This window comes from Ctenocephalides felis, unplaced genomic scaffold (genome assembly GCF_003426905.1).
Source record: "Ctenocephalides felis isolate EL2017-DRISC unplaced genomic scaffold, ASM342690v1 CF-g0.4_SCAFFOLD_03571, whole genome shotgun sequence".
Classification (NCBI taxonomy): Eukaryota; Metazoa; Arthropoda; class Insecta; order Siphonaptera; family Pulicidae; genus Ctenocephalides; species Ctenocephalides felis.
In genome coordinates this window covers 25,532,655-25,544,336 of record NW_020539725.1, presented here as the reverse complement: position 1 = coordinate 25,544,336, position 11,682 = coordinate 25,532,655, and the positions used below count along the sequence as shown (strand labels likewise).

Sequence of the window (11,682 nt, the reverse complement as noted above, 5' to 3'; positions counted from 1 at the left end):
ATGTTTTTTATGAATGATATCGTACGAATGTGTGTATGGGTTGTGTGTGCGGGATTTAGACTTCAAAATAGAAGGTTATATGTATTTATATTTATATACATCAAATTGTAGAGAAAATCTTAAATGTCAAAATTGAATTATATCGTAGAATCATCTGTGTGCGACTCCTAAACTAAAATGTATGGCGGTAATTCAAATGTTCTGTTTGCTTGAAATATATTTTAATCCTGGAATAACATAATTTTTGCAACTATAGTTAAATCATGGAAGCACAACTTTCAATAGTTTGAAAAAAATGCATTGAAGTATTTGACAAAACTAAAACATTACCGCAAATATGTTTTCGTGATTCAATTAATGATACCAAGCGATTAATATAAATTATTAGTGACAAAAATACCAAATCTTTGCAATGATAACTTTGATTTTCAATAATTTTTTACAATAATTTTTAGTACAATTCTAATTCCGTATCTGAACTATAAAGTCGGAAAAAAGAGCCTATAAAGATTAAAAAGTTGCCTAGTAAACAAATTAAACTCCACTTAACTTATGTGAGAGAAGAAACAAAACCCGTGACGGAAAAAATACTTAATAAAATTGTTTTTTTTTTTTTAATTTTAAAATGCCTATCGAACAAACCGATCAATTAAGCCAATTATTAAGTATAGAAAACCGCTCGATATAGATATTTTTTATGAAGTCAACAGTTTAATGCCTTTGCCTCCTATAAATTAGACTGTATTATAGAGTTGTTGTAACAACACTATGTTACGGTCCAGTTTATCAAAGAATTGGCTCCTTAGACCTTACAATGTGTTATGAGGGTAAGTCCCGTAAAACCGGACGGCACTTAGCGCCGGACATTCTATTTAACACGAATTATTCAAGCGAGTATATTTCAAAATACAAGTTAAAGGGGCGCGGGGGGCACACAGGTGCAAGATCACGCGTCAAGGCTCACCTGTGACGCACACGGCCACAGTAGGAGCAATCGTTTGCTGTTTTAGGCGAAAAATCACGGCGTCACCTAAATATCAATGGAAGTAATTTTCGTATATTTATGCATTTAAATTTGAGTTGTATTCATAGATAAAAGTAATACTTGATTGTTATCCGTAAAATCGTAGAATATTATTAGATCTTTGAAACAATTTTAGTAGGTACCATCAAATGAACGAAAATGTCTGTCCCTTAGCACCGGATACTAAGTCGTCCCTTAGTGCCAGAGAGTAAACATATTGGTATTTCTTGTGAGAATTTACGTAATTTATTCCAATTATTCAATTTTGTTCTGCATGGGTGCTAACAGTCACAACATAACCCCATTTGTTGTATTTCCTAGTCAAGGAATGAAAATCTTATGATGAATGCTCCAGCTGAGAGCATTGGTGTGTCCCAGCCAAAAGGGTGGATAAATAGTGACTTTTTCTTGCAATATTTAGGAATATTCGTCAAACACACATATGCAGACATTGATGAGTGTGCCGATGGCTACATATGTGTTCAATGCAGGTTATTTTGAAATGTCCGGTACTAGGTGCCACTTTTAAAATCAAATTTTTGGTCATCAAAGTTTGATTGATGGTATCAATTATTTTTAGCAAAGGTTGCGTATTTGTTAATATGGTTTGATTTCTAAATTTGTTATCTAACCTAAGTCATAATTTAATAAACATTTCATAAAATATTTTTTGATTTATTTATAAACAACCCTTGGGACTTCCCCCCAAGGTCTATGACTGGCTCCCAAGTACGCAATAGAACTATTTGATTCCAAATGGAACTATTAAATGGCTTTTAGATTTCCTCATTTTATCTATGGATTTCCTCTTCAATTATTGTTTTTCTTTTCGATTAATAAAAAATACATTTATCCCACAAATTGGATTATGTTTGCGAGTCAAATATTATATGCAAGATACTGCCATTGTTCACTTATCGAATTGATTGGCAAATATCAAAGCAAGAAGTACTTGACACAACATATTACTAGACAAAGTAACATGTAGACATACGAACTTGATACTAACAAGTACTTGACACAACATACCACAAATCTAATTAATATCTGTAATCTATACATATCTATTGTTTCTGATGCAATGATATGGATTATATTGAAATCAAAATTTGGGTGATGAAATCACTTGAATATTTAAAAGTTGTATTATTTCGGATATTCACATCGCGAATTTATGGGGATTATTTAATTCCGTGTCATATTGAACAACGTTTGATAATTGAACTTGTCATATTATTGAACTATATTGTTGAATGGCAAAGATTAGATTTTCCCATTTGTAATTGATAAAATAATTTAATTGTGATTTGTGATATCGAATTTAACGGTTCTAAATTTTTTATGTGATAAACGGCTTAAATATTTTTTCTCTTATATCAAATGAATTTTCTTAGTTATTTTAAAATATGTATGAGTACTAAATATGTGAGTTATGAATTTCACGTTGTCATTAAAATTATGAGTACTAACTCATAATATCTTTTTCTACATCTATTCGACACTTATGATCATTCGAAATATGTTATCCTAGTGAACAAAAAGTTCCAATTTTTTACACACAGGATTGCTATTTAATGTTCAATGGTTTTTGTAATAATTTTGTGAAACAGAAAAAATGTATCATATATTATTCGTAGTTCGTTAAATTTCAGCATGATGAGTCCAACAGAAAATTATAAATGACGAATTTTGGGACGAATGATGACGAATTTTGAGGGTCGACAAATTTTCAAAATTTACTAACCTCTAGTGACTTTTGTCGATATTATACTAGAGAAAATATTATGAATTTATTTCATACTTTCAAATTATTTCTATTGTATTATGATGTAGTAATTAGAACTAAAACCTGCTGGTAATAATTATGAGTTATGCTCATAGTGAAAATCGTATGGCGATAAAATTTAAGAAAGTCTAAGTGATATGCGTATTTATATGATTTTTTTCTTTGAAAATTATTTGATAAAAATACCTACTTTACTTATAGCCTAAACTTAGTTAATTTTTAATATATTACTACTTAGCCGTGACTTTCCGTATTCAAACAGCATGATTAATATTAATTGGAATATTTGCAGTATCTGTATTATAAAAATATATCTTTCTATATAATTATTTAACTATATAACAAATCAATTAATCACATATTCACAGTTCGCGCTATAATTCAATATGCGTCCTGTCCTCTTTGATCATTTGCAAATCAGCGTTTTGGAACCACTGCTCGTAGACTTTCAAAGGATCTATCATCCAGTGCTTGTGAAACGATATTTGCTGCGAACTTTTTAAATATTCGGGAGCATAGTCGACTGGCCTCGCCTGTAAAAAAAATAGATTGTAATAATTGAAATAATTAGATTTAATTCTAATAATTAACATAATGAAAATCAGTTAAACCGAATTGGTATACCGCATACATTATCTTTGCAAATAAAGATTTTACATATAATATGTGTAATATATTTTTTACTTCAATAACTTAAATTTAATTAAATTAAATTGCTTGTATATGCAATCTGGCGTTCAATTTTATCTTCATAAATAATAAGGGGTATAGTGTGAGAAGCAAATCCCTATAGTTAATTAATTAATTAGTCTAATATTTCGTTAATTGAAGAGTTTTAGTTATATGCAAGCAGGAAATTAGGTAATTTAAATCTTATTTTTATATTGAAATTATCGTCGTTTATCACAAATTAATGATTTTTATTATTGTAGGTCATTTTACATAAAGTTTGTCTCATGCGACTGATAAATAACAAGCATTATATCACTCAATGAGAATTTGCTAGATTCTAACCTTCTTCGTGCAAAAATTAATATTCCAAGATTATTTTTTACAAAAACAATTTACGTAATTTCATTTAATAATATGTTTTCAAACTTAATATATAAAGTAATTATAGTACTGGTCATTCGCATTAAAATCCAATGCTCCAACGATTCTTGGTTCAGAATTAAATGAACCTAATAATAATCGAAGTCGTTTCTATTAATTGCCAACATCATTTTCGCATATTTAATTTTGATTCATTGTGTCTTTGAAAAATTTTATATATTTCTAGATGCAAATTTTTTTTGTAGAGGACTCAACAGTTGAATTACACTTTCGCGTGATACGCAATTAAAATCATTATTGTCATCAATCAATGCCAGCAATAAAAAACCCACGATTATCAGTGATTTTGATAATTCATAATTATATGATTCATAATTATATGAAAATTGTTTTTAGCTTGACTATATTTACCCAGTAAACCACAAACGTAACATAAAGTTAAAGTAACGTAGCATAGAAGAAACGTTGTTATGTATTTTATGGTTACGTTAATAAAACGTAAATGTTACGTTTAATTGTAACCTTTAAACGTTAATGCATGGTTTTCTTCATAACGTAACCGTTCAGTTACAGTGTTTTGTAAGTTTAACATACAAAATGGACGGTGTGGTACAGCTGTTTCACAAAACTGTCAAAAAGATAGGTTACGTGTTCTACTCTTTTATGTATGCGAGACTCTATGCACGAAAATACAATTGAAAGTTATTCGTGACTCTATATATTTTACTTTTCTGTCTATGACTAATGGCTCTAATGGACGCTTCATATTGAAGATCTTTTGACAAGCAAATTATTTCATTCTTTTGAAGCATTTATTTAATCATTATTTATATGATTAATATTTTATATGATTAATGTAGAACGTATTAGTTATGCAGTGTGCAGTTAAAATGTTTAAAATGGAATCGATCAAGGTAAGTATAAATATAAAACATGTGTAAATTATTTTAATTTATATATTATTATAATAATGATTTTTTTTTTCAGTATATAGTTGGACCTTAATGGAAATTCTATTCGCGTATTTTGTTATTTGTAGATGTTTTCATCAAATGTATGTTTATCAAATAATAATTAAATTCTACAAAAAAATCATAACCTCAATGATTATTGCAATGTTGAGTCAAAAGGTTAGTAAAAATGAGATATACAAATACAAATTTAATATTTGTAGCCCCTTCAGTAACAATAATATAGTTCGGCTAAACAGGAATAAAAACTAATACAATGGTTTTCAATTGAAGAAATATAATGACTCAGAACATAATAAAGATATTTGCTCAAATAAAGAATATGAATGCAAAGTTAGAATATAAAATAATAATCCACCATCATCACGAAAAATGATTTGAAGAAGAATAACATTTTTTACAGCATTAAATGATGACACTCGTGTCATGTGTCATGGAATTGGTATACCCCATTATGATAGTTAGAGATGATTAGATGATTTAGTATTAATTTTTTATGATTTAGTTTTAGCAAAAATATGATTTAAAAGTCGGTGGATGAAATTTGGCTGAACTGACAAGAAACAATTAAGACAATATTTGAGCAATACGTTCATAAAGGAATTAGCTGCACTTTGTTCTTAATAAATAATGAAAGTAAATAGAGGTAATTAGAAGTATTGTTACAATTTATAATAATAATCACAATATTTCCAAATCATAACCTTCTATTGTTTTTACTTCAGCAAAAATATATTTAAAAATTCAGAGACTAAAATCTTCTTTATTGTCTAAAGTGTAATTCGATGAAGAATTAATATGTTTTTGGTATTGTTGAAAGGACTGCCTAGCTGTCAATAACTTGAAAATAATGAATATTTTTAGAGGTAATGTTACAAAAAATTTAAATCAATATTATCAATAAACAATTTGTAGAAATTGTTTCTAACCTGTTTGGTTATGTTTTAGATACATTTACAAACAGAAAGCAGTGAAATGGTTTCAATTTGATAAACAAAGGTTGCCAAGAATTTTACACAAGACTTATTTTCAATGGTTAAAATTTTATAATCAAAATAAAACATTTAATTCCATCCTGTTAAATAGAAATTTGTTAGAATTGTTATTTTTTGTTTTAGATTAATCAAATTTTTAAAATCCAAATTTATATTCTGTAGTTTTGTAATTTTAAGTATATGTTATGTAAATTTTGTAAATTCTTAATTATAATATGAAATAAAATTAATATAAAAAATGGTTTCTATATTTACAGGAAATTTTATTAAATTTTTAAGTTACATCAAAGACACCTACACGTTAATTTAGTAATTTAGAAACCTAACAAAAACGAAACCGTTACGTTTTCGCGCAATTTGGAAACGTTACATAAACGAAACCGTTATGTTTTCGCGTAACTAAACAGGCCGTTACGTTTTTGAGGCGGAAATAGATACGTCTGTGTGCCTCTTAGGTTACGTAACCGTTATGTTTTACGTATAATCTGTTACGTTCTATTAACGTTTTCATTACGTTTTGTGGTTTACTGGGTTACTACTAGATTTAGATAGATTTCAATACTTGCAATAACCAGACTTTTCAATAGGAAGTTATCAACTTATTAAATTTATATATAAATTTATCATACAATAATCATTTATTTAAGAGATTAGGTATTATATAAACTTCAGTTTTTTTTTATTAGTAATATAAAGTCATCTTATCTATCTCCCTCTCCCATTTGATTTTTTTTGTGAAATTTTCCCTCCTTCTAAAAGCCTCACGTGATTAACGGACGTCTTGTAATATACATTGTTTTTTTTCATATCCTACACCATTCAATTTGTTTTACTTGAAAATATATTTTATAACTACTGCTTGATATCAATCTATTTGAAATGCGGATTTTAACCCGGGATTTCGTGATCACAACAGTTACGAAAGTTTAATGTCTTATATTAATTTACAAACCTAAATATATATATATATATATATATATATATATAAGATTTTTTCTGCTAGTATTCCAGGGGCCAATTCTCCGGTAAAATAGTCCCTTGCCTTAATAACGCTATGAACGCTCCTTCCTTCATATAAAATGGTACTAAAACTGTCAAAATGCTACTCATTTGCTGTACAATCAGGCGTTTCACACATAAAATGAAACTACACTCATATGCTATTACAACACATCTCAAAAGATGCACTTACAAGATTCTTTTTTGATGTTTATGCGTTTTTTAGGTTAAGTTTTCTATCTAAAACGCCTGACTGCATAGCAACAACTTAGCATTTTGACAGTATTTAGTACAACTTATGAAAAACGCTACGTAACATAGCCCTGCTTTAGCATCGGTCTATTTTACTGTAGAATTGGTTCAATAATTTTGTTAAAATGTAGTGTTAAAGTCAGGCGAATATTTTTTACTTATGACTTATTTATGTTTGAAACCATCCTTATCTATGATTGGAACTAAATCACATTAAAGTTGCAAATCATGTAAATGATCATAGATAAATAAATGATAAAATAATGTCATCCGTTTTCATCACATATAAATCATTCAGAAATGCTTGTTACCGTTTGATATTTTGTCACCATGGCAACACGGTATGCAATTAATTTCTATGTTGCCGAACGTGACATATGCCACAAAAAACATATGCCATATGTCAAACGTATGCCAAGCCAAACGTAAGCTGTCAAAATTATGACATCAATATACGTTCAGTAGAAGAAAAAGTGATATGTTAAGTTATATTCATGTTGTTACATGACACAGTGCATCTCAATGATATGTATATGTGTGTAAAAGTCATTCCTTGTTTTAATATGCACTTTGTTTTCATACCTTAACCTATATTTATATAAAATATTTACATGGCAACGTACAAATAATTAATTTTTATTAGTGTAAGTAGTTGTAATACATATTGTTATCGCTTTTGCAACAAGACAAGGTCAATTGAAAGTGACGCGATAAATACGTTCCAGCAGAGCATTCTGTCGTAAAAATAGTATACGATCTGCAGTCGGCCGGTGACATTGTACGTGCACGCTCAATCACGTAACCTCACTCATTCATCGTAAAAATCGTGTTTTAAGTAAATAAACAATGTCGCTTTTTAGTGATGTTAAAGTCGCGCCGCCGATTGAAGTTTTCGCATTGAATAAAGGATTCGCTAGTGATAGTTGCCCAGACAAATGCAACTTGGGAGTTGGAGCCTACAGAACCGAAGAAGGAAAGCCGTGGGTTTTACCCGTTGTTAGAGATGCTGAAATTAAAATTGCCAAAGAACTAACAACAAATCACGAATATCTCCCTGTTCTGGGCACTGATGGTTTCACTTCTGCCTCCACTAGATTGCTTCTCGGTGAAGATAATATCGCATTCGAACAGAAAAGGGTATGTGGAATTCAAACCTTATCTGGAACCGGCGCTTTGAGAATAGGTGCTGAATTTTTAGCCAAAGTCCTTGGTAGAACAACATTTTATTTTTCTAAACCGACTTGGGAAAACCACCGTCAAGTATTCTTGAATGCAGGGTTTACAACACCAAAAGAATATCGTTATTGGGACCCAGTGCAGAAAAACGTAGACATTGATGGATTCTTAGAAGACTTAAATAATGCCCCAGAAAACTCTGTAATTATATTGCATTGTTGTGCTCATAATCCCACTGGCTGTGATCCAACAAAGGAGCAATGGCAGAAAATTTTAGATGTAGTCAAGAAGCGCAAACTTTTCCCATTTTTTGATTCTGCATATCAAGGATTTGCTTCAGGTGATCCTGAGGCTGATTCATGGCCTGTAAGATATGCCGTCAGTGAAGGATTTGAATTATTTTGTGCACAATCATATGCGAAAAACTTTGGATTGTACAATGAGCGTGTGGGTAATTTGACTATTGTCACGCACAATGAAGAAGTTTTAACTCCAATGAAATCCCAGTTCACAATTCTAATTCGTGCTATGTATTCTACACCACCCAACCATGGATCACAAATTGTTAGTTTAGTTTTAAATGATCCATCTCTTAGAAATGAGTGGCTAGAATGTATCAAAACAATGTCATCTCGTATTATATTGATGAGAAAGGAGTTGAAGAGGCATCTAACCGAATTAAAAACGCCGGGAACATGGGATCACATTACACAACAAATTGGAATGTTCTCTTATACTGGTTTAAATGAGAAGCAAGTGGAACACCTGATACAAAAACATCACATATATTTATTAAAAAGTGGTAGAATAAATATGTGCGGAATTAATTCTAATAATGTTGCTTATGTAGCAAGGGCAATTGATGACGCCGTTAGGTCTGTTAGTGGTGTTTCATCGCCTTTGTGAAAAATTGTTAAAGAAATTGTTATGTATTTATTTTTATATTTTTCTACTTAAATGGCTAGTTTATTCTGTAGTTTTGAATACTGTTATATAGACCAAGAATATTCATACTCACCTTAGGTAAAATGATCATTTAAAATATGAAGATAATATATTTACGATCATCATGTATTGTATATTAATTGTTTTATGAGAATAAATAAATAAATTATTAAAATTAGTTTTTGGTTTCTATTGAAACATTGTGAACATTACATGTAAATATTTAATTATGCGGTTAGGGGTACTTGGAATTTTTGAAAATTACTTTATGATTACTTTTTGAGTTATTGGACTCTTACCAGCGCGCTGACGCAAGTGGAGCTCGATACTTATATTCAAAATTATTCTCCCTTACCTCCTGATGTTTTAAAAGCTTTTAAACCGATTTACGATGATCTCAATAATGTTAATTTACTTTCAAGATGTGTAGTTCAAGATTGAATCCATAATCAGAAAAAATTGAAAGCTTCAACAAACTAGTGTAAAAATATGTAAAAATATGCCTGAAAACCGTGAAATGTTGGAAACTTGCACAATGACTGATGAACTATTATATGGCCCAGAAATAGATGACTCGGTTTGAATAATTCAATATTTCGAATTTCTGTACGTAAATCCAATGTGAATCTTTAAACGCGTTATTCTCAAAACTATGTTTTTTGAACCGGTGACCACTGTAACTCAAAAACCGTTTTGTAGATTTTAATGAAATTTATACAGCTTGTAAAATACATAATAAGCTCGAGGCTGATCGAAGGATTTGTATTTTTTCAAAAAATTTGAATTTTTTACGACCAATTAACTGTTGATGTCTTACCCAAAAATCTAGAAAAAAAAATGCTGATGCTACCATTTTGTTAATTTTTGCAAAAAAACAAAACCTTCGATCAGGCCCAGAATTAACTATTTATAAAACTATTTTTTTTATTTGATTGGTTTTAGATGAATCTCCAAGGAATTATGACTGTCACCGCCAGGAGCGTTTATTTAAACAGGGTCAACAAAAACAGCTATAACTTTGAGAATATTTTTTTTCTGAAATTTTTGTTACTTTAAGTCAAAACATTGTATAATAATACCGTATCATTATTTTTGTAAGAAAAACATCGTTTAATAACAAAAAAAACCTGAAATATCTCATTTTTTCGTGCCTCCAAGTACCCCTAACCCCATAAGGCGTAATTGAATTGTTTTTAAATCAATTTCTTTTCAACCTTGTGCATGCTGATTTGCGAATTGAAAATTGATGACTGTTTTTTTCCTAAAGAAGGTTAAATATGACACTGTCATGTTGATCGCAGTCACGCCACTGTACATTAACCTTCGGCTATCATTCAGATATCAATCAATTGTTCAAGATATCAAACATTGCACAGTTTCTGGAAAATATTTTGATCTAGATTCGCGTAATTTTACATAAGAGCAGATATAACCAGATAGAGCTCGAAAGCGCAAACAATCTCCATTTGATAAGAATATGTATATTCACGAAAACAGGTTTAATCTTCTTTGACCAATTTATCTAAAAAAATAATCTATCTAATGATCACGATGAGCATTAAGTGACATTGCAAGTATTATTTTGTTAGTGCGTTTCTTAAACGCGGCTATTATTGTATTTGTGGTATTTTAGAAGTGTATGTTGTTGTATGTTTTCTTATGCTTATATTACATAACAAAATTATACGACATAATTTTGCCTAAAATTGTTCTTCTTTCTAATTATTATTGGTGCACGAAATATTTTTATCTGCGTACCAAGAACAAATCATCTTTAAATGCAAAAAATTGTCACTCAAGCGCTTTGCCAATCAATGCTTTCGACGTAAAAACTAGAGCCTCATTATATTTACATAATAATAATAGTTCAATTCCAAGAATAATGGCCTGTTCTTTGTATGTTACGCGATATTTACAAACAAATAGTTAGTGACTTCCTGGTGACGATAATAAGGTTGAAATTGCATCTTCAAATGATAGAAATAAATTTGAGGCAATTTGCTAAAAGATAATGAACAATTTAAATTCATTAAAAGTATCTAAAATGTTACATTTTCAGCAGTTATATTAGTAGGCTGCTATAACTATTATATATTATAATAGCAGGCGGCTATAAATTACATTTCTATCTTTTGAAAAATTGTTCTGACCTAATGCAATTTTCATCAGGTGATCTTGATTTTTTTTGATTGCATGTAAATTGTTTTTTTTTTATTTCTCGTATAGAATTTTTATCATAATTTATAAAAATCTTGTTTGTTTCATTTACTATCAAACTAAAATTAATTGGCGTTTTATTCCATGTTAATATTATCAATACTAATCTCGTTTTCTTTGCATTCATTAACTAATTAACGTTCAAGTACATTAATAACAATTATGTTATATATATATTCTACTTATAGGAGCTGCTAATTAAGTTCTGTAATTGAAATTTTGCCCTCAAACGATGTATTCGAAATTTTTCTTTGTTACTTGTAA

At 29.4% G+C, this 11,682-nt stretch overlaps 2 protein-coding genes and 1 long non-coding RNA gene across 3 annotated transcripts in view; 2 read left to right on the top strand and 1 right to left on the bottom strand.

The window, feature by feature from the left end:
* Positions 1-3,157: 3,157 nt before the first annotated feature.
* LOC113385843 (beta-1,3-glucosyltransferase-like) overlaps positions 3,158-11,682 on the bottom strand; it is a 97,706-nt gene continuing 89,181 nt past the window's right edge. Inside the window, exon 11 of the mRNA XM_026623672.1 lies at positions 3,158-3,343. Coding sequence (XP_026479457.1) covers positions 3,185-3,343 — 159 coding nt within the window. The 3' untranslated portion in view covers positions 3,158-3,184. The remainder of the gene's footprint in view (positions 3,344-11,682) is intronic.
* LOC113384985 lies at positions 5,231-5,857 on the top strand. Its single transcript, XR_003367957.1, has 4 exons — positions 5,231-5,276; positions 5,340-5,480; positions 5,560-5,700; positions 5,783-5,857. It is a non-coding gene; the product is annotated as an uncharacterized LOC113384985 (long non-coding RNA).
* On the top strand, positions 7,556-9,251 carry LOC113384984 (probable aspartate aminotransferase, cytoplasmic). Its single transcript, XM_026622775.1, has one exon. The coding sequence runs from the start codon at positions 7,927-7,929 to the stop codon at positions 9,160-9,162; it is 1,236 nt and encodes a 411-aa protein (XP_026478560.1). The 5' UTR covers positions 7,556-7,926; the 3' UTR covers positions 9,163-9,251.

Bases quoted from the DNA above. Each gene is read 5' to 3' on its own strand.
- LOC113384984 (XM_026622775.1), top strand. From the start codon at position 7,927: ATGTCGCTTTTTAGTGATGTTAAAGTCGCGCCGCCGATTGAAGTTTTC.